This window comes from Cygnus olor, chromosome 14 (genome assembly GCF_009769625.2).
Source record: "Cygnus olor isolate bCygOlo1 chromosome 14, bCygOlo1.pri.v2, whole genome shotgun sequence".
NCBI classification, from domain to species: domain Eukaryota; kingdom Metazoa; phylum Chordata; class Aves; order Anseriformes; family Anatidae; genus Cygnus; species Cygnus olor.
The window spans coordinates 13284053-13307394 of record NC_049182.1 but is presented as its reverse complement, the minus strand read 5'-3'; the positions used below and the strand labels follow the sequence as shown (position 1 = coordinate 13307394).

Below are 23342 nucleotides of genomic sequence, written 5' to 3'. Positions count from 1 at the left end.
CACCAAAATAATTTGCACCTTTACAAAACCTCCTGGAGAACAACTGTTTCAAACCACAGACGGTTCTCCTGAAATCCGAGCGCTGCGGCAGCGATAATCTGCAGGGCAAATTGGCTATAAACAGCGCGAGAGTGGATTTAATTTCCATTCTCTGGAGTAAGGGAAATGCGCAAACTAAATAACAAACGATGGCAAGGCAAAGCGGTTTTTAAACTGACATTTGCAGCAGTAATCCAAGGTATTGGGAAACAAACCAGTGAAGGCTGCGGGCTCGGCTCCAGAGCAAGCCTCGAGGCGGGCACAGCCCCCGCCAGCAGCCGGGGGCACGGCCGTCGCCGCTCCGCGGGCTCTGTGCTGACGGCAGCAGCTCGTGGGGAGCGCCGCGGGCCCAGCTCGCGGTTCTCCTGCCCGTGTCCCTGCGGTTTGCTTTACGAACACCCCCGGGAGAACCGGCGCCGTCGGTTAACTGCAGAGCAAGGTTGGCTCCCGCCGGCCCAGCGCCCCCTCACCTTCTCCATGATGAGGTCGTAGAGCAGCGTCACCACACGGACGTGCAGCGCCTCCGTCCCCTTCTGCCTGAAGAGGCCCCGCAGGACCTGGAGGCCGCCCAGCTTGAGGAACTGCTGCTGGGCGTAGGGGAAGTGCCTCAGCATGGAGCACAGGGCGAAGAGCGCCTGGCGGGGGGAGAGAGGTCCGTCAGCCGCCCGGCCCGGGAAGCGGCGGCACGCAGCTGGGAGGGATGTCCCCTCCGGGTCCCCAGGGGCACCTGCCTCCCCGCCCAGCCCTCGGTGCCGTCCACCCGCTCCCCCCAGACCGCCACTGTCAGCGTTGGCCCCCAGGGCCCCGTGGCCAGCTCCTGGACCGACCCGAAGCCATCGGGTCCTGCAGCTCCCTCCCGCCAGCCCTCGGTTCGGATGCTGGCTACGGGCTAAGATGCCAGAACGGGACAAAGCAGGGCTGGAGGTGACCTGGGCGCCTGGGGAACGTCCTCTCCGCTGTACCCACGAGGACAGAGGACAAGCTCGTGCTGCTTGCCAGGAGCACACGCCGCCAGCAAGAGGCACCAGCGCACGTGCACTTGTCTCCGTGCCCTTAGCGGATGGGGCTGACACCGAGGAGGCAATTAGGGGCCAAGTGACTGATTTTGATGACCGAGGTTCCCAAAGGCGACAGGGGAAGGGCTCGGCGAGGTGCCTGGGCTGACAGCGCCCTCGGGGCAGGGCCGTGGCCGTGCAGGGACAGGGAGCGGGGACCTGGGCCCGGATCCTCCCCTCGGCTCCTCGCCTCAGCACCGCCAGCGACCTGCACGGGGGCGGCCCCTGCCCCCCGCTCGCTCTCTGCGGACAGATCCGAGCTGACAGCCACTGCTCCCCCAGTCCCGTTTGTTCCTATTTTACATCTCTTGAGTTGCCTGCGGTAAATCAGCGGATGTTTCCATCTCCTTTTTTACCGTAGGCCAAAGGACCGGGGAGTGGAGAGATGCACTTCTGGCCTCGCTGCGAGCATCGGTGCGGAAAAACCCAGGGGCTCGGGCACCGACCAGGCATCGGGCTGCTGGCCTGCAGGGAGGCTGGGGACAGTACGTGGCACGGGAACCCACAGTGGGAATCAAAAGCTTTTGTCCTCCTGGAAAAGGAGATTCAGCTGTGCCCTTGCAGGCTCTAGCAATGCCGCCTGGAAAGGCAGACTTCACCAAGCTCATCTCTCGCTTTTCCCCAGCTGCTGCCAGCAGGACACGTTTGGTCTGTCTGGAAAGAATCAGTCCATACCCACACCAAGGGTTTGGGGAGGTGCTGGTGGGGACATCTGCACCCCAGCCATCCTACCCTCCCCAAAATGAGCAGCGGGTTGATCCCCAGGGACTCCAAGGAGGAGTTTCTGAGCACGCAGCTCCCCGTGGGGCACTGCTCCCACATGATTCCCCACAGAGGTTCCCCAGCCTGGCCCAGGGGGAGGACATTTGCCACAGACTAGAGAAGAACACGTTTGTGGGCGCTCCTTGTTCAAACGTCGGCAGCACATCGCTGTTTGTCCAATAACAGGTACGTGGAAGATGAACACGAGAGCTGTGAGTTCCCTCACCCTGCCGAGTTCCCTCTTGCGGAAGGTCACCGTGTTAAGTGGTGGGGCTGGATTTTCAGAAGACGACAGAACATTTTATGGCCAATAAACACCGGTGGCATCGCACGCTAAGGCAAGGCTAATTAGATCTCATGCTCCAGGGAGCACGCCGGGGACGGCGGCAGGGAGGCGAGCGAGGAATCCCCCGGCCCGACGGACAGCGCTGCACATTTGGCCGGGGGCTCCCCGAGCTGCTCGCCTTGCTACAAAGCCTCCGCTGCCGGCCACTGCCGGCGGCAGGACGCGGGGCTGGCTACGGCAATTAGCTCCTTCCAGATGTCAGCTCCTGCCTTTGTTGGCCTCTGAGCTCTGTGCCTGCTGCGGGCATCCCCGCCTTTCCTCCCGGCAGGGCTGCGGCATCCAGCCCGGCCCCCGAGGTGGGGACGTGCACCCCTGCCTGCAGGAAGGCTGGGACCCACCGGGGTGCCCTGGGTGAGCAAACGCCCACCCAGTGCAGGTGTGGTTCCCTGCAGAGTGTGTGCGTCGAGGTCCCCATGAAAATGGATGGACCCAGAGGTGCTTCTCTGCTCGCTCACCTTCTTCTTGACAGCCTGGGGTTGCTCCGTGGCCAAAATGACCAGCAGCTTCTGCAGCGCCCCGCCCTCGATCGCTTCTACCTGGACTTTGGGGTTACTGCAGAAAAAACACACACAAAAGGCAGGTCACACACGGGGACTACAACAACAAGGGGTGGCTGAAGCGATGGCAGCGCCCACGGGGACATGCTGGGCCATCGGTGCCACCCTGCCGCGTGCCCGCGTCCCACTCCTCTTCCCGGCGAGGAGCCCTCCCCTGCGCTTCCCTCGCAGCCCTCGCTCCATTAACCCTGCTGCTCCGACGTGCGTCTGCTCCTTAGCAGCCTTTTGTCTCGCTCCTCGCCTTCCCCTTCCCGCACGCTCCTGGCTGCCTGTTAATGTGCTGGTTTAGTGACACGCTGCTCTGCCGTCGCGTGCCCACGCTGCAGCGCAGCCGTGCTCCGGCCTCACCTGGGGAAGGACCTGCTTGTCCCCTGGGCCTCTGAATCACAGCCTGTGCTCCCCACCCACACATCTGCATCGAGCACTTCTCTTCAAGGACTACAAAAGGCAGAATTCATCCCTCTGTCTGGAAGAACCAGGCTAACATGTCATGGCTGGGTGCGAAGGGCCACCCCAGCACCGCGCCAGCAAGGCGATGCCAGGCTGAACTGTCCTGTCCCCCTGCACCTCTGCTCCGTGCCACTTCCAGAACGCCTCGAGGGTGGCAGAGAGGCTGGACGCCACGGGCTGGATGCCACGTGCTCTCTCCTCGGCAGGGCTTTCAGTCAGACCACAACACGCTGGCTGCCTCCAGCCCTGGTCCTGGGTCTCTCGCGCTCCAAGGAGGACCCAGCACTCCAGCCTCCGCTCGCCTCTGAAGCAGCGATTGCACCGCATTAGCCCAAGGTCAGGCCTCCCTGCTACGGCAAACACCCACAGCTCTTACTGCCACGGAAAGCTGCTGAGCAGCTAGCGCCGAGAATCGTGCAAGGCATAGGAGATGGAGGCAGACGGGGTCATAAAAAAACAAAATAGAGGAGAAATGGGCTTGGTAGGGAGCAGCCTCAAACTAAACCAGGCTTTCTGGCTTACAGAAATGGAGCAAAAGCTCACAGAAATGGAGCAAAACGCTGAGCTCGGCTCTGACAGTCAAGGTGCTGGGCAATGCCTCCCACTGCTTCTCACATCACTGGAGTCACCCGCAGCGTGTGGGCCCCCGCAGTATTTTCCACCTCAATACGGTGGAAACGGTGGCTGCGATGGCATCGCCAAGTCAAAGCAGGCGAATGGCATCAGCCCCAAACTCTTCAGCTGCCCCAGGCCCAGGGCAGCTCTGTCCCCGAGCACCACCACTGCCCCCAGCGCCAGCAGTACCGGCGGTCGCAGGAGCAGCCCCGGCCCCGCCAGCGAGGGTAACGCACGGGGACGTCCTGCAGCATCAGCCCGGCCTCAGCGACTTCTCCCCTTTCCCCAGGGCGAAGACGGAAGGAGCACGACGGTGGGACACAAAGCACAACTCTCTCAGAGACCTGTCTGACAAAGCCCAGCAGGCACAAGGTGCTGAGTGTGGCACTCGCCACAAAAGAGTCACAAAGAAGGAAGATCCACCCCGGAGAAGCGAATGAATCCTGCATCTCCCTTTTGTGCGGATGAGTTTAAAAGCCAGACGTATTCGGGGCTTTTGAGCAGGCTCCTTTGGGAGCCCGGAGACACAAAAACCCAGACAGGCTCTGCTGCAAGCCAGGCAGGGGGAGGAAGATTTTTTGCAGCTCTGTTTTTCCAGCAGTGACAGCTTTGGTCTCCACCTTTCCGTGTGTGGGGGGGGCTGTGTTTGTTTCTGCTCTGAGCTTTCCTAGCGAAATCACGGTGCGGAGGCCTGGGTCCTGCCTGGCACACTTTCAGCACCGGGGCTCCATTACCAGTAAGGGTGCGAGCGCTGCATTTCCAGCTTCCAGGGAGGAGCTGGCAAGTCTGACATGCAGAAAATACAACTTCTGATCCTAAAACCCCCTCAGATTTAACACTGAAGTTGCTCTGGGCAAGGGAGAGCAGAAGAAGGCTGCAGGCGGGCGCGTTTCTGAGCACAGCTGCACTGAAAGGAGCCCCTCGTCTGCTGGAAAGCTCTTAGGCCATTCAGGGAAAACTGGGGTACCGAGGTTCTTTTGTCACATCTCCTACCTAAAATAAATAATAAAAACCGCACAGCAAGGGATACAACTGAAAAATTGGTATGCCTTTTAATGCTTGGCTGGTCACCTGGAGTATTAGATCTAATTAAAATCTCTGAACCATGGCGATTTTGCCAAGGAGAACCTCGTGAGGTTAGGAAGCCTTCCTGGCTGGTAGGTGTGCTGCTCCCTTTTCAATGTTTCTGTTGTTTAATGTCTCTACTATCAATAGTCCACTAACAAAAAGCTCATTTGAGGGTTTTGGAAATTCAGCACAGATTTGTACAAATTACACTGTCAAGCCCAGGGAGAAGCAGCCCGAACAAAATAAATACAATGAGACAGACCGCGGACTGCTATCACAGGAAATTCAACCTGTGCTAATCTGTTACCAGATAAGGGGATGCTGGCATCAGCAATGAAATCTGCTGAAATGAAACGCTGAGGCTGGGACGGAGACGGAGCACAGCCTGTGACGAACACCCGCAGTTCCGCGGGGACGGCCGAGATCTGGGTGTCCGCAGGGGCCGGGATCAACCAGCCCCAAACCTGGGCGAGGAGCAGCCTCCAGAACGGGGGGACCTGGCACGAGTGCTGCGCTTGGGCTCCTGCAGCTCCCCACCAGAAGACCCCGCACGTGCTCTGCACAGCCCCGGTTTGTCCTTGGAGGAGGGAGGTGCACGGACCCTCCCTGATCATGGGGCCCCTCCTGAAATGGACGTTCCCTTTACATGTGTCTGAGGTCTCATGGCTCCATCCATCCATCCATCCATCCATCCATCCCTGCGTCCGTCCGTCCGTCCGTCCATCCCTCTGTCGTCCTCTTCCTGAAGAGCAGAAAACCAAGGCTGGTACAGACCCGTCACCCAGCTCACCCACGCAGGAAACTGCCTGTGTCCTGGGGTGGGGGTTGTGCTGGGGTTAATGGGCCTGACACTGGTCTTAATGGGCCCGCCACTGGTGTTCACGTTGGCTGAGATGTGTTGAGCAGGGGCAAAGAGCCTGGGGAGACCAGCAGGAACCTGCATCACCCACAGGTGCCCATGCCATCATCTCTGAGCAGCTCCTGTGAAAGCTCTGTCCCTTACAAGGTAGGCTCCTTGGGCAGGTGACCCTGAGCTCCTTGACACGTGGGTCATCCATTCGTCCATCCCAGATCATGCCAGGGCCTCTGAACTGCTCTGACACGGCCACCAGACCCTCCCAGCAAGGATCCTGGACACCACACCCCGTTCCCCAGGGCACAGTCTGTGGTCTGTTCTCGTCTTCGTGCTTTCACACCCCAGCCCAGGCCAATTCTGCATCCAACACCAGAGAGCCCCGCCGCCTGCAGCCCTCCGTGGTGCTGCCACCTGGTGCAGTGACCTCTGCAGAGGGCTGAGCTGCCACCAGCACTGCCCCACGCTGTCACACACACCGCTGCAGGTAGGACGGGTCACTTTGGCCACAAGACAATATTTATGCTTCCCACTGCTGCCTCCTTCCTGAGCTCCTGGAGCTGTATCTTTGCCTAGCACGAATTTAATGTGCCATTTTATCAGCCCAGCACATTCTTGCTCCCTGGCTGGAGGAGGGTGACCATGCCCTTTGGCTGAGGGAGGAAAAACAAAAGCAGGGAAAGAAAGCAAAGAAACCCCCCTCCACCCGAGCCTGCCTGCTGCAGAAGGAAACACTCCGTTTTCTGCCAGTTTATATTTCACTACGCTGGAGTTATAACTTCCCACAAGGGGCCAGAAATTATTACAGGCAAGGCCTGTTTGCCGAAACACCGCAAGCCTCCACAGCACGCAGAGAGAGGGAGAAAAGGCATTAACAGCGAGCTGCGATCAGCTCCGGCCCTGGGCACGGCAGGGAGGCTGGGGCAGCGCCTCAGTGCTGGGTGGCCAGCCCTGCCCTGGGGGGCACCGAAGGCAGGAGCCCTGGCAGGGACCTGGCCTCAGCCAGCAGCCATCGGGTCAGGCTGTTTGCTCCGATCTGCCTTTTTTTTTTTCTCCTAAAGCGTTTTGTGGAAGCAGCAAGGCTGTAGGATGGGGCTGACCGGCCGGAGGAGCCACCAGTGAACATCGAGGTGCAGCTGGCAGCAGGCTTTGGGGCCGGGGCCGTTGCTCCTGCACATCCAGCACCAGCTTCACCTTTGCTGTTTTCACTTCACATGGAAACAAACAGCTCCTGTTGTGCTGAAGAACGGATTTAACAGCCCTGTCTGTTAAGGAATACCCTCCCGCTATCACCTTGCCGCCCAGCCTTGATCCAAGGGTGACCCAGAACACACGTGCACAGACCCAAAGGAGACTTCTCCAAGTTTTTCCAGAGCGCACATTCGGAGGGCGTGGGAAGACTGAGAAGCAGCAGCAGAGCCCCGAGGCAACAGCGGCTCTCCAGTTAGACGGGAGCTTGCAATACAGCAGCAAAATTAGATTTAAATTAAAAAAAAAAAAGAAAAGCCAAGCGGTGTGGAGGGGCTCGGGGACTCAGAAGCACAGAGCAGGGCGGGCAGGCAAACGCCCTCATCTCTACTGCTCTGGCAAGGACACACAGAGAATATTTATTTCTCGGGCTGCTTATTGCCAAAGTGATGCACAAACTGCGCAGAGCAGAACGGAGACCCTAAAACAGGGCTGTCTCCTTGCTCTGAGCCTCCTGCTGAAGCCAGACCACAAAGAGGTGAGGGTGGGGGAGAACGGAGGGGGTGCTTCTGCCCTGCCTCCCTGCCGAGATGCGTGGGGTGCTGAGCGGGGGCACCAGGATGCGTGCCCTGAGCTCAGGCTTTGATGAAAGCGTGGTGTGGTGGTGAAGAGGCATGATAATCACCGGGCTAGACAGCACTTAATGGGTCTCTTGTCTCTTCAGAACCAGCAGTCTGTGATACCGCGTGGGAAATCAAAGCCAAGGATCAAAGTCTGTGAAGCAGCCTAAAAAATTTAGTACCATCTATTTAGCCTGTGCTACAAGCGAAGGATCAGAAACAGGCAGGGAAGCAGCGCAGCTTCGCTTGTCCTCCCCAGAATTTGCTCTGCTAACGAAGCACACGACAGCACCCCAGCCCTCTGCTCGCAGGGGAGCGACGTGGTTGGGGGCTGCGACCACTCCAGGGGGCCTGAAACACGGCCCTGAGCCTCGCGGGGCTCTGGTGCCTCTCAAACCTGGCTGAGAATTGGAAAGGTGCTGGAAAAGGTCATTTCTGAGAGCACTGGAAACTGAAAGCTACACAGGCAGGGTCACACGTGAAAAGGCCAAGAGCTATTTTCTGAGAGGCCTCTGCGTTTGGAGGCTTTCTGACGGCTCTTGTGTGAATAATAACGTTACAATTACCCGGCCACACAGACACAGGCAACACTGGCCGCTACAACAGCAGTGTTTAAAGGTTTGTCTGGGAGTCAGTAATTCCAGCCTTGACTGCAGCTGTAGGTCTGTGACTGAGTAAGAACCGAAACGAGATGCTGGATGACGAACTGCTTGCTAATCCCTCTGCAGCTGGATTTTGGGTTTTAGCTTTAAGGGAAAAAAGCACTGAAATGGTCTAGGTGAGAAGTGGCACATGCAGAGCGCACACTTTGCCATTGCGTTCCAAGCACTGGCTACAGCATGAAATATTCCCCTCGGAAACGACTGCATCGCAGTCACGATGAGCTCAGCCACAAATGAAGTCCCGTGCTCCCAAGGGTCCCCAGGCGGTGGGAACGGGCCAGCCGAGTGCTCCCACAGCCCTCCCACAACACTGCACGCTCCGCTCCTCGCCTGCCGCACGTGGCAGCTCCAACATGGCTCTGAGCCCGCAGCTCCCCCGGTACGTACAGGTTGGCCACGTCCCGTTCTGAGCTGTGTTGGTAAGAAGAGACAGCTCGGCGCAGGGAATCGTGCAGCCCCCCAAACTGGGAAACACCACCCCGGCTCCGCTGCAGGATGCCACCCCAGCAGCCTGCTCCTGCCACGGCACCAAGCACACGGCGCTGAAGCGCAGAGGGGTGAATCTCTTATAAAAATACACATTCAGCACGGAGACTTTCCACTATTGCAGAGTCTCACGCTCTGGAGAAGGAGGTGGGATGTCTGCAGGCATGGCGGGAGGGTGCTCAGCCAGCCCCAGCCCCGGGCAGGCCGCCTGCCCCCCTTGGGAGCGAAGAGGAGGCGGCGGGGAGCACGCGCACCCCGAGGCCCGCGTGCGGCACAAGTGCCCCAGAAAGGCTGTTCTCTGAGCGCCGGCCCAAAGCCGAGCTTAGCACAAAGGCCTTCAGAGGTATAACTTAAGGAGATTAAAAACCACCCAGCAAAATGGAGCCCTAAGTAGTTGTGCCGATCAAAACAGAGCGGAGAAGAAAAGTGGGGGTGAGGGGGAAAACCTGACAAAAGGAAAACTAGGTTTCAGTAGGCAACACAATACAACAATTTCGTATGAAAGATGTGAAGCATAAAAGAGATGTTAGATGTTCAAAAGCGCAGAACATAGGAGAGACACAAAAAAAAAAACCTGAGAAGATGAAAATCTCCACTTCAATGCAATGCTGCCTTCTCACTTTCTACCAAGCCAGGCGCTCATCGTGGTAGCGGGGGAGCAGCAGCGTCCCTGCGAGAGCAACGTGTCTCAATGTGACATAATGGATTACATAGATGCAAGCGTGGTTTTTAATGAGCAATTAGGTTATTGAGTATTTGTTGCTAAGAGGAGAAAAGAACTGCAGAGAATAAGTTGGAGCTGAGTACGTGATTGTGTGATTTTGATGGGCTAATGCGATACTTAAACCGAGGGAGCATGATTCATGCCATAAATGCAGAAATAGCACGAAGAGCGCCTGGGAAGGGTGGGGAACCTTGGCTTGCTACCTGCGTCCCAGATAACAAGCTGAACTGTCTCTTGGTGGTGTGAGCCCCGCGATGTCCCAGCTCAAGGCAGGCTGGCTATGAGGTCCTGCTGCGGACAAGACCACCGTGCCCGGACTGAGTGATGTGGAGTTGAACCAGGGCGAGCTCTGCTCTGATTTGAGCTGGAACATGGCACTTACCCAACGTGAGGCCCTTTGCAGAGAATTGAGGAACGAGTCCCAGCTCCATCACGAAGCAGAGCTCCTTTACGTGGCGATTCCAGGGTCGAGAGCCGCCAAGAGCCCTGCATGCCCGCTGCTGGCCTCGGCGAGGAGCCCGGAGTGGGCGAAGGCAGGCAGGCCGGTATTTTGGAACAGGGAACAATTAGACAAGCTGCAGTGCCATAATGTAGCGTAACAGATGGATAATTAGATTTACACAAAGAGCTGTAAAAGTAATTAAATAAAGAGATGGCATGGTGAATCTGAACACCCCTGGGACACAGCGCCCCAGGTGTGGGGTGCCAGAGACCAGCACCCGCTGTGGTCACCGTGAAGTGAGGAATCACCCAAAGCACAACAGCTTCAGAGAGGGGCCAGGAGAAGGGAGAAACCATGCCTGTGGCAACGGAGAGCTGCAGCGAAGCAGTAAAACCCCTCTTGCTCCTCACCTCGCCATGCAGCAGACTAGAAAAGCGAATACCGGGTGTGGACAATAAAATCTTAGGTGCCGTAATAAAATCAGCTGCAGCAGGTTGTTCCGCTAAACGCTCACAAACAACAGCACAATGGGCCGTGTTATATCTGCAGATATAAAACAAAAAACCAGGCTGGAGATCTCACACGGCAGCAAACCAAGCGTGGGCAGGAAAGCCAACATCTCGGCACGGGTGAGGCTCCTGAGGACACCCCGGAGGATCTTCTCCCGACCCTCACACCACCTTCTCCAAGCTGATGGGCTTCGCAGGGTGTTGCTCACCTCCAGCTCCCACCGACGCCAAGGCAGATGGAGCCGTCAAGAGCCTCAAAGGCGAGCTCAGCTGCCATGAGTTTAATCAAAGACCCACCGCCGCTGCTGTGATGAAAAGCTTTTGGATTCTCGAGGGGCTATCAACTTCATCCTGTCAGCCCAGAGCAGGAAAGGAGATGAAACAGCTCCTTGAACGTCAGCACACCTTCCCTGCCCTGCTGATGGTGAAGGACAGGCCCTGGCAGCCCGCTCCAGAGCGTGTCATGATTTAGGGGTGCACGAGGGGCCTCATGCTCCCTCCACAACGAGCAGGGAAACGCCATTTGCTCCCTTCCAGCACGATGTGTGAAATTACCGATCCTTCTCGGTGGGTACGAGCAAGTGCTCCAGGGTGCATGGAGAAGGACATCACAGAAACTCCCCTCGGTGCTCAATCATCCAAAGTGATGCTTTATACAGAGGCATAAATCAACCTTAAGGCTCCGTGTGCCATGCTTACAAAACAATATGCATTTCTGAAAGCCTGTTATTTTACTGTAGGTCAAATACATCTCGTTGCCTGAGGATGGGTTTTGTTTCATCAGAGGCTGCACTAATAAAGAGTGAGTGCCTTTCTATGAGGGCAAAACTCATTTACTTCCACGTAATTTTAGCTGTAGCCGGCAAAAAATGTCTTGATTTCTTTTCAAAAACACAACACAGCAAGGAACGAGAACAATATCGCAGGATTAATACCATGTCCTTGAGTTCATCCAGTGCTTTTCATCAGAGACACTTCAGAGCCCTCCCTGATTTATAGACAGGGAAGCCCAAGCGCTACCAGGAGCACCGGCAGCAGCCCCGGGATGCGGTGGGAACGCCAGCTCCTGCGCCATGGCCGCTGCTCACCCCGCGCTGCTGCCCCACTCTCTTCCTTCTTCACGCTCCTTTTTGACACCGCGTAGCTCTGGTGTGACAAACAGGCGATGTCCCCGCTGCAAGCCACTGCCCACGGCACCAGCCATCTCCTGAGCTTGGGTTCCCGGTGCTGCTGCTCCAGGTCACGGCTCCCAGGCTGTGCAGTGCTGCTGCGGCAGCTCCCTGCACGCCTCCAGCCTCCAAATCTCAGCTGGCCTGGGGCGGTGGGGAAGGCAGGAGCACCCAGCAGGTCCCTCTGAGCTCTGTGCTGCTGCTGAAGGCCCCCTGAGCAAGGCCTTCTGAAACAGCACCTCGCAGTCAGGCAGCTTTGCAGCCCTGCCAGATCTGCCAGGTCGCACTGCATGCCTTGAATTACTCTCTAAATTACTTGAACAGTTACACAAAGCCTATTGCCATGCCTCAGGTAACACAAAACACTGTAAAAACCTGTCTGAAAGCACCACGAGAAGAAAGCCTCTGTGCTGCCCGCTGGGCTCCTAGCACTTGGGCTTGTACCCTCGAGTGGCAGTGAGCACCTGGAAGGTGGCTTGAGGCTAAGACCTCTGGTTGTTACTCTATTTATTTGTTTGCTTGCTCATTTGAGCTGATTTTTCTTTAAGACAAGTGTTAATAATTAAAAAAAAAAAGCATTTGCCTGGCTCGTCCCTGCTGGGACCGCCGAAGGAGCGCACAGGCTCTCTGCAGCTCCTGCGGGAGATGCGAGCAAAGTGTGAGAACAGGCACTTCGCTTCCCTCCCTCCACAGCATCTCCGAGCCGCACTGTCCTATTTTAACCCTGCCATCTGTTTCTCAACTCTCTGCATTCCTCTTGTAACCGCCGAAGATATTACATTGCATCAAGCAAATCTTTCCAGCAGCTACCACCCTTTCTGCCCCAGAGCACCTCCCGGTGCCGCATCGGAGGGCACACCACCGCTGGCTCCTGAGCAACGATCGGCTGATCACTTCCACGCCTGGTTTCCATCTCTCCCACTCGCTCTAAATGCAAGGGGAGATGGTGGATCACAAGAAGAATCACACCCATTACAATTGTCATGTTTTCAACTTTGGCTGTTCCCAGTCCCACTGGGTTTAACAGAGTGCTATTAGAATCATTTTAAACTAGAAAACTAGATTTGTTTCACTGAGTCATAATTCAGAACCGAGACTCTGCTCCATTTACAAAAGCAAATCACCATCTCGCAAATGCCAAGCACAGAGAATTGCAGCTCCAAAAGAGAAGCCTGGGGAACAGTTCCAGCAGGGAAAAAGGAGATAAAACTGAAAAGCTGCATTTGCAAACCCTGCAAACCTGTATTATCATTATTATTTTTTCTAATAAACACAAAGTGTGACCCGTGGAATAACAGTTCCCAGATAAATCCAACGAACCAGTTCTGGATCAAGGGACTTCCAGGCATTAACAGAGGGAGAGCGACAGCGGGGTTTTCCATCCCAGGAGCAGCACTGTGATGCTGCAGGGCAGGACCACAGGCTCTTCAAGCCCGTCCCTGGGTGGGAAGCCCTCGAGGAAAATTTGGGAGTGACAGAAAGCACCAGTAATTCTTTCTGCTTTCTGATTCATCCCTACTCAAACACCCACATACTATGGCAGAGGAGGCTGGAACTGCTACATTTAGGATGACATTTAAAATCAAGGTTGTGCTGCTGATGGTCATTAAAAATCCAACAGCATTTTTCAGAAACAAGTGGGTACTCGCATCGGTGTCCCTGCCAAATATCAGCACAGCAGTAATTTTTCTTGTAGCTTCAGTTGAAAGATAAAGGAAAATTGCACCCACCTATAATTACTGTTATTATTGTTGTTGTTGTTTTTCAAACATTTACTATGTACCTTTCTATTTTCCAAATATAAAATAAGACAGAGACATTCCCCCAAACCTTTCTAAGTGTTAGATACATCTCACTTAACATTAGACACCTAAAATTAAGATATCTAGCTTCACTGAGCTGCCTGGGCTCCCTCGGTACCATGTTCCAATCTGCAGTCTGTACATCCCCAGAGAACCAAACTGTTCCTGGATTTCCAAGGAGCCTGCCCAGGCTAACCCAGAAAGGCAAGTCTACAGTCAAAAGCTTTGGATTGGCTCTACAGGGGTCTGTCCCTTTTTTTTTTTTTTTTTTTTTTTTTTTTTTTTTTTTTTAAGTTTCGGAGGAATTTGGTCACCAGCAGTGAGCAGAAAAAAATGACCTACCCTGTGGGAGTTGGGTCTGTCTCTGAGTCCTGCCTTACAACGATGCTTTGTCTTTTGGAGGCATCTCTCTCCTGGTTGGAGACGGAGCCTGGACACTTAGCTCAGGTGGATAAACGTGGGAAGACTGAAGCTTGGTGGCGTGGAGCCCATCTTCAGAGAAAGGGCACTGGAAATAACTAGGAATGCCTGAATCAAGCTGTCAAGGAGTTACAAGGACCAAGCTAGCTACCAAAATACGTTAATAAAGCAATGAATGAACATCCGTATATAAAAAACAAAGAAACACAGCTAAACTGAACGCTCAGAAAGGGCAGGAGCAAGGAGGTGAAGCACTTTCAGAAGGGAACATTTTGCATAAAAGATGCAGTGGAATAAGGCACTTACGCAAGAAGAGGGGAATTTCAGTACTGTGTCCTACATCAGTGGGATGGAGACAACAGATACCTCGACACAGAAAGCCAACACACCAATTAAGTTTTCATGACCTTAATGGCATAGACAAAAAACCCTCCTCTGCCATGGTGGAGGAGGGAGCCGACAGATGGACTTAGCCTGGGAATGAAATGGTTAGGAAAAGCCAGGAAGACCTTGAGATGAGCACTGCCTGTGTACTGGAGAGCAGTCGTGGGTACCAGAGGTACGTTCGCCGGGACAGGAGCTAAGGGCTTGATCACTGGGGCAGAAGAAACCTCTGAGGGCTGAGAGCCGCCGTGGAAGATGTGAAGCCTGGATTCAGAAACAGCTTGAACGTGAAGGAGGAAGCGGGGTTCAATTTATTCAACACTCTGGAACTGTGGAAAGACATACGCTACCCAAACGTTAGCTGCGATGATCACTTCCCACTGTCAGACACTGTCAGGAGAGGACGGGAAGGTGACACAACCAGAAGTTCACACGTGCTGCGAAGGCGCAGAATGAGGGAACACTTGCCAGGATTGCTGGGATGGTAATACTCCAGTTGATCACAGCCTAGTAAACAAATCTGGGTTTGCATTTCCATCTGTCCTTTACTGCATTGGTCAGGGGAGGAAAGAGGGCAGTGATTGCCCCTCGGAGCCATCACGGACACGGTGCAGACCGCCGGGTGGTCTCTGCCTGGTGCTGGGGGCCATGGGGTGCTGTGCCGACCTGCAGAGGCTGCGGATGCTCAAGGGAACCACTTCAGAAACCAACGGCCCTTAACTGATGCTTCCTGCCTGGACAGACATTCGTCAGGCCGCGCAGGAGCACCAAGGGTGTCCCCTTGCCAGCATCCCTCAGCCCAGCACGCGGCAGTCGCGCTGATCTCAGGCCCTTCACGCAGGGGAGGCTGCCACGGCCTCCAGCTGAGCACACAAGCCCCACGAGATGAGGAGCCGCCTGTTCCGCGCTAATGACTAACGACACGAGTGCATCATCCTCCCTTGGCCGTCCCCTGAAGTGTGAAAGTCTGGCCTCCTTCCCGAGCGGAGCTGCTGTTGCTTCCCGCAGACAATACCCGTTAGCGACTCGTGATGAAGAGATCAGGATCCGCACACCTCCTGCCTTCCTCTGTCCTTCCCTTTTTGCCCCCCAGCAACAAGGGCACCAGCTGGAAACCAGCCCAGGGAGGATCTGTACGGCCCTTTCCCCTCCCTTGCCGCGCTGGCTGGCTTTCTGCCTTGCCCCAAAGCTGGCGGCACCAAGTGGCACCAGCAGCGCGGGGTGAGACGTCCCACCAAGTCAGCACACTGACCTGCCTCCTTTCTGCTTCCTTTCTGCCTGCTGTACAAAACCTAGGGAAAAACAATCTCAGTTTGATCTCAATTGATCAATGTGAAATTCAGCAGTGGATCTCATCTGTTCTTCACCCCCAGGAGGGATCGCTTGACAGTAGGGGTAGGAGACAAACCAATTATCACGTTGGGAAATAGAACTTTGCTTTTTGTTCAAGTCCATCTCACAAAACTACCGTGTAGCTCAAATTCTCTCCCTTTTGTGTGCTTTCTCTGTAAATTCCCCAAATCCGGCACAAATCTTCCAGCGTGTTTGCCCTGGGATAAATCTGGGCAAGCTCCCGGTCCTCAGAAGCTGATCCACGTCGATGTCCTTCACGCCGCGCTGTGACAGCACGTCACATAATGCCTTTGACAATCTGGGCCCCCTTATTTATGGCAATGGACCTCCGTGTTCCACAGCACAAATCTGGGGCCGTACAACTGACTGGGGGCACATTACTTGTTCTTGAAATGTAGGCCACAAAGCCACTTTAGTTCTGCTTTTGCTTGTAAATCAGGGGCTTACATATGTAATTGGCCTAAACCGTAAGAGCAAACAACAGCAGTGGTAGCACAGTGCCAGCAATTATTCATGCCTATAATAAACGCCTGTAAAATTGAAAGCCAGCCTTTAAAAATCTGGCTCCTAACTGCACATACGAAAAAGACAAAAAACTCATTTGCAGGGCTCGGCCAGTGGAGTTTTTGATGTGGGGGGAGAGGCTGAGAGGGTTAGGATATGTTTTTTTCCTTTTTAATTCTTTAAAAACATCGCTCACGCCTACGTTTAGGTCAGGGATTATTTTGGCTGCATTTCAGAGTTTTGGAGTAAACCCGGTGACGTGCACGGAGGACAAATCTGCCCTGCGTATTAACAGAGGAGATCTTTGGGAAGGAGCACAGCTGATCCCCATCCCTCGGCAGGCAGGAAGCGGAGAGCATCCGTCACAGACCGCCTTTATCCCTGCCGCGGTGCTGAGCCAGCAGCGAGCCGATGAGATACCGATGAGATGTCACCAGCTGGAAGGGACTTACAGCCCCTGCTGCCCCCGGCCCCGCACTCCTGGGCATGCAGTGATAGAGCAGCCGTGCCGACCCGGAGTCCTGGGCAGCTCCCACCCGTCAGTGACGGCATCCTCGCTGATAAATCACGAAGGATGGAAGGTCTTAACAGATCGTTCTTTCTGCTACCCATATTTCTCACCCACAGCAGCCCCTATAAAACTTCGGCAGCATGTTGCTCAAAAGCAACGCGGTCTGCCCTGCTGGCAAAGGGAACAGGCGTCTCCCACGGGTGGTCCTCACAAGCCCAGGGGACAACATTGGGCTGCGATTCTGCAACCTCCAGACCCTGAATTTCTTCAACGATCAGCAAGGCTGGCAGGTGGCAGCACCGCCAACAAATGGAGGGAGGATGGGGTGACTGCCAGGGAGCGGAGCCGCAGCCCGGTGTGCGCACAGGGAATGGGCACCTCACTGTGCTCACCCCAAAAGCAATGCGTTGTGTTCTCCTTGGTCACCTGCCTTCACATCCTACAGATGGCCTTCCACGCACATCCCTCAGGGGGGCCAGGGGCTCCAGAGCTGGAAGGTCCCGCAGCTTTGCCGGCCCCGCGCTCCTCCAGCTCGTGACTCCCCCAGCACCCATCGGGCAGAAGCAGATCTCTCCCATGCCAGCACCAACGTGGAGCACACCACAGGAGCAGGGACGTTTGACTCGTGTTGGGCCTCCCAGGTCTGAGGAGCCGAAGGACTTCCTTAAACACGGAGCATGTTTCACATTTCCCTTGGCAGCCCTGATTTTTCCCGGCTCTAAGCAGTGGCTGAGCATGAATGGGGAGAGCCCTGCAAGGACTGCTGCCCCTCTCTCCGCCACGCAGAGCTTCCCCTTTAGAAACGGTCTGTAACTACCAAGTTTCAGGAGCTTCTGAAGGGAACCACATTCATCATAGCTCAGAAGGGACCTTTTGGCCTAATCCCCACTAGAAAAACTGCCACAACGATCCTCCCATCTCACAATTAGCAGTGACAGAGACTTCGCGATGCCGGGCGATGCGGTGCTGCTATGACAACAGGACCCGGAGACTTGTTACGGGTCTCATCGAGGGATAACGAGCAATCACGGCTCACGGAGAAGACAGATATCAATGAGGGCCGTTGATATTGAGACGTTTCCCTGGCTCAGGCTGGGTTTTTGGTGAGCCTGTAAAGGTTGGCTCGCGTTGTTAGGGCACAGGCACCGCGAGTACAACTTCTGAGGACGGGCAGATTCCTGGGGAGTACAGATGAATATTCATGAAGGAACTCAGTTTGGGAGAGGAAATGAATCAAGTGTGACAAATGCTGCCTATTAGGAAAAGAGGGTGGTGCCTATTTTTAGTGGAGTTAAGCAAACATTAAGGCTCACTCTCTAAGAACTCCAAATAATGCCACTCGCCGGCTCTGCCTCCCCATCGCCGGGGAAGAATTTAGCAGCATGTTGCCACAGCCAAAACCTGCTCGCCTGAACAGAAGTGTTCTGATTTAGCCGCCGTATGTGTTTTATAAAAATAAAGGTTTTAATCTCTAATCTGCATAGGAAGATGTGACAGCTTCCACCAGGATTTTTTCCCCCTCTCCAGCATCAGAAGGCTCGGAGGAACCTTTTTAAGACGGAAGAAAACGCTGCATTCAAATCTCCGAAAAGAGCACTCACGCGGAGCTGTAATCACTTCAGATGCACAGAATTATCAGGAGGAGAAAATTCATCTCACTTAGAATCAAGACCCAATTTGAGGCAGAAAGGAAGAGGCTTGGTTTGCCGCCGTGCCAAGCACTCAGACTTTTCACTGAAGTCAAAGAAGCTCCAGCTGCTCAGAGCCATTGAAAATCATGCCCAGAATCTCTAGTGAAACTTGTTTGTAGAGATGACAGCAAGCTGATAAGGATGTTGACTATTCCAAATAAGCACACATTATTTTATATTTTTAGAGATACTTAGCCTGGCTATTATTATTATTAAGCAGAGGTGGAGTATTTACTGCCTCCTTCTCGGAAATCTGTAAAAATGCTGCCTTTTAGCAGGCTCTTCTTTTCTTCTGGTTAATATTAAAGAGTTTCCTCTTACTTTTCAGACTTACAAAATGTCCAATTAAGTAAGACAATAGAAAGAGAGTACTGCCTGATAAAAATAACATGCTCCCCACTAAGCTATTTGAAACGCCTTGATCTCATAACCTATGCTCCCGACCTGAGACTAAGATCAGGGCATTTGGAGAGGTCTTTACGGTGTTGTCCTAAGAGTGAGCACCCAGAAGATGCCATGGGCAAGGGGACAGCACCAACCATGGAGGAAGGACCCTCAGAGAAAAGCCCCTGCAGGCACGGCCCTGCTGTCATTAGCTCAGCTCGTTCCTTGACTCCTCCACCTGCAACACCACGTGGCTTTTGTCACATCCCTTGCAGAGCTTCAATCGTGGTCTTACCGATGGCTTCTTCTAACAAAGAAGCAGCTCTGCAACAAGACTTGTACGTATGTATTACTGCTATCTGCCTGCGGCACTCTGATGCTCCCATTGGGGCTGGGTGGGATTGCACCATGCCAGCCACCGCACGCAGAGAGAGACCCCGCAGCAGCCACCTCCGGCAGCCTGCCTTCCTGCTCATCCCTTCCCTGCAGGGAAGTCCAAGAGACAGCTGTTCAGAAGAAATGAAGTACCTTACTCAGCTGAGTCCTCCTGAAAGTCGAAGAGGTGGCTCAGCTGACCAACGTCCTTTCCTTACCTTCACGTTGCTGCCTAGCAGCATGGGGAGGATCTACTGGAAGCTGGTTAATGCCAAATCTGCCCAGAACGAAAGCATTTGCTGGAGTCCAAGCGAAAGCCTGGAGCCTGGGGCCAGACAGGCTTTTAAGAGAAGGGTCACCTGCACGCCAGGGAACCAGGAACAAGATGGAAATCAACAGCAGAAAGTTGCAGTCTTTCCCAGAGCAGCCAGACACTGGAGCCTGCTCGCCACGCGCAGGCAGTGTGAACCACACCTGTGGCTTTGGGATCAGAGTTGCCTCCTCCTGAGGCTCCCAAATTGGCCTCTCCCGATTGATTCCCCTGGCTTTCAGGTAACGAGCTCCCCTTTCATTTGGAGGGCATGATGCCCACCACTAACGAAGCACAGCTCGTTACCGGCTGCACTGGGGCAGCCCACGTCCCCAGGGTGCTGCACACAGCTGGGTTCCCACCAGGCCAACAGGCAGTGCTCACCATGCGTCGTCCCCTGGGCACGTCACAGGGTCATTTGTTAGTGAAGTTGGGTCCCTCGTCCTTTAGAAAACCCAGCTCCATCCCTCGCTGCGGCCGGCCCTCCGCAACTGTTGCCATGGTTATTGCATTTGAGTGCTTTTCATCAAGAAGATGCTGCAACAGCTGAATTGTCTCTAGCATGAGTTATTTAGGAATAACTAGTTAGTGAGTAGGAATAATGGGTTTAAACTGCCCACAGAAGCCAGCGATCGCAATTATTTTTGCTTTGATCCTGCCTTCTTTCTGGTCTCTGCCAGGTTCAGGTTTAAAGTGTGGGCTAGAGATAAGCAGCAAAGGATGAACGCTTCCTGAAGGGAAACACACTCATCTCTGCGAGGAGATTAAAAGTCTCTCTTTATAGAAAGCCTCTGCTTTTCAATCAGTCATAAATAGGTTATAACAAGGCACAGCAATAAACCGGGAAACATAGATCCCCACCTGTCGGGTTCAGGTGGAGAAATGAGACGTACTTTCCAGCTCCATCATGTTAATTGGTAATCAAGACGTGATGGGCAGAGCCCCAAATCCGTCCGTCAGGCACGGGGAGCGACTGGCGTGCCGGCACCCTCCTGCAAGGCGCAGGCTGCGCCAGGACACGTGCTCCTCGCCGGGCACAAAGCTCGTGGCAGGCACGAGCCCACGGCTCTGCTGGGGTGTTGGCACCTCGCGTCGAGCCGTGCTTCAGACCCACTTTCAAGATCACAAAGTGAGCGAACAAAGGCTGCTCCAGAAAGCCACGTCCGTTTTGTTTTGCTCTCATTTAAAGCTCTGAAAAGTGACGGGGTAACAATGGAGCTGGTTTCCCCCCGCAGATGAGGTCCCACAGCGCAGTCCGTCAGGCATTTAATGACATAAATGCCTTGTGCTGCTCTGTGCCTGCCCTGGTACAGCTTTTGGGTAGGGAGGCGCATCCCACGGGACCTGCAGAACAGCGCAGCTACAGCAGAGGCACCGGGAGCCTGCTGCAGCCTGCACCCACCGGCACCAGGGCCCCCAAACCCCATCCCCTTACAGCAGTGGGCACGGCAGGGTGAGGATGCTGCCCGGGGTCCCGGACCCTGCACACGGAGCAATCCAGCTTCAGCTTCATTCACACACACGAGCCTAAGGGCAAGAGAAATGCACTACATGTCAGCCAAGCACAACTCACTGGAGCCAACGCAGCGGCCGTGCCATGGAGACTCTCCGCAGAGCAGCGGCACTGGGCTCAGAAGGGTGCCTACCCAGCAGCAACTGGCAGAGACGCCTGAGCTGGCTCCAGCACCGCAGCCAGAGCCACCAGGCTCTGCCACCAGCTCCCGCGGGCTCGGCTTCACCTGGCTGTGTTGACGAGCCGCACGCCGCCGGCAGAGCTGCAGCCCACCACGCAGCTCTGCCCACGGCACGCCACAGCCCTGCTCGGCGACCACCCACGGGCAATGAGCTCTTTTCTTGCAAACTGGCTACACTTTCATAACGGCAACAGGCTAAAACAAATAACTGCATTTATGTGACGTGACGTGATGCCCAAAGAGATCTCGATTCAGCCTTTTCTGAGTTACCAAAAGAGACAGAAAAAGACTTCACTTATTCTAGCTAACGTAGCTGGATTTAAAGAAATTAAATTTGTCAGTTCATTAGCGTGTAACATAAAAATGAAAAATGCATTTCTAATTCCTGATCCACTAATCCACAATCCGCTGATCTGCAATCCCCAGAGCCCACAAAGAAAGAAAAGAAAATCCACAGCAGCCTCTCACTATTTCTCTAAGACTTCCTGGGCACGTCCTGCAGAGAAAGCTCGCACCGCAGACCTTTCCTCCCTGTACAAAATACACTATGGCATATTTCCTGCTGTGCTAGAGGGTATCATGAATAACAAAAAACAAATTGCGCTTGTCAGAATAAATGAACAATGGATGTTCTGTGAGGTGCCAGGCTAGATGCTTCGCATGTTTGCTCAACTCCCTATAGATCTGTAATATCAGCTCATTTGCAGCAGCCCTCCCGCTCCCCAGGACAATTAGTGAGGTCCTCTATTTGCGTTCTTAACTCAGAATCACTGCTGCTGCGCTGCAGGAAAGGTGGCTGGCCCATGCGAAAGGCTCCCCTGGCTGGCCTGAAGGGATGTGTCCCTCTGCACCTTCTTCCCAGCTGATGTGCCTCCGTGGAAGCTGCTCCTCTTCCACTTCTGCCCCTTGCTCACTCTGTATATGTCAAACCATGACTGCTACGGGCAATATCAACTTTCTACACCAAATCCTTCTTTACATTATTTTAAAACCCTCTGCTTCATTCAACTAGCCAGGGTGGAGGCATCCAAAACCCTCTCTACGGCCAGCGCACCCCACAGCAGCACAAGCCATGGCTCCATGCAGGGGGAGATGCGCTGCCAGCTCCGAGCCATGGGCTGGGAAATTGGGCTGCCTGCTGGGGGGGGCCACAGCTGCACGTAGCCGCCCCCCTCGTGCCCTCTCCAGACACACTGACATAACTCCGTGTGCTGACCTGCTCTGGCCTTTGCAAAGCAACTCTGCCTTCACTCACTGCTGCTCCCCAACGCTGAAGCTGCTGAGGACTTGCTGACCATGCACGCGTGGCTGTGGTTGGAGCTTTTCGGCTGGGTTGCGTGGGGAGGGCTGGCTTCCAAGGCACAAGGCAGAGACCTCCTTTCTGCAACATCCTTTCTTTCTCTTTTCCAGCAGCTAGGTGAGAAAAACTTTAAAAGTGTGTGGCTACAGACTCCAGAAACACCCACTAATGCCCAAACCCACACAGACAATGCCACCCTGTACTCCTCCGCTGCTCCCTTTTGAGGGGCAGATGCACCCTTCAACATTCCAAAAGCAAAGATGTCCCCAGCACACATGAACCACGCGCTGCTTCTGCACCTCCATGCTCCCAAACTGCTTGGAACATCCCTCAAAGCCTTCCCCCCCCCCAGCTCTGCTCTCCATCGCAGCAGTCGCACAAGAGCCATCAATGACTGCACAGCTGTGGGAAGCTCGAGACCAGAAATAGCAGCTCGTTACCGAAGCGCGTCATCGCGTGCCAGGGACCCCGATGCGCCCTTCGGCTCCTCTTCCCATCGCTGGCATAGCTCTACCAGCTCCTCGCGCCCTCCTGCAGGAACAACACGCACCAGCACCCGTCCCAGGACCCGTGCCGTGACCTGCAGGGGACAACCCGGGACTGAGCCCACCAAGTGACATCTGTATTTGTCACATCGAGCTCCTCAGCCCACGCACGGGGACTCACGCCACCTGAACTGGTCTTGGGATGCTGCCCGGGCAGGACCAAGCCCCGGCTCCACGCAACTCTTGAAGGGTTTGGTTAATCCTAACGCCAACTCCAGTTTGGGTTCCATCTGTCTTTATTCCTCCGGGGACTAATAAAGCAGCACCGTGTGTTTTCATACACTAGCTGAACCAAAATTAAGACAGATTTCAATACAAAGTGCCTGAGAAGAAAAAGCATTTTCTAGTAAGAAAATTTCAGGGTCGTTACTGTTCTCAGCTTGGAGAAAGATTTTGTTAAATAAGATCAGCAGGGTATTAATTTGGAGAACAACACAGGTGAATTTCTGCTTGGTGCAAGACACAAACACACCAAAATCACATTTACGGGCTCTTAAGACAGGAGCATGTATGGAGATGTACTC

General features: G+C 54.5%; 1 protein-coding gene across 5 annotated transcripts in view; it reads right to left on the bottom strand.

Moving 5' to 3' along the window:
* Positions 1-23342, bottom strand: part of SIL1 (SIL1 nucleotide exchange factor) — a 93941-nt gene that overhangs the window by 1619 nt on the left and 68980 nt on the right. For all 5 annotated transcript variants that reach the window (XM_040573110.1, XM_040573113.1, XM_040573109.1 and 2 more), the window contains 2 exons: positions 2658-2754; positions 510-674 (listed from right to left, as the gene is read on the bottom strand). In XM_040573110.1, the coding sequence (XP_040429044.1) occupies positions 510-674; positions 2658-2754 (262 nt within the window). The remainder of the gene's footprint in view (positions 1-509; positions 675-2657; positions 2755-23342) is intronic.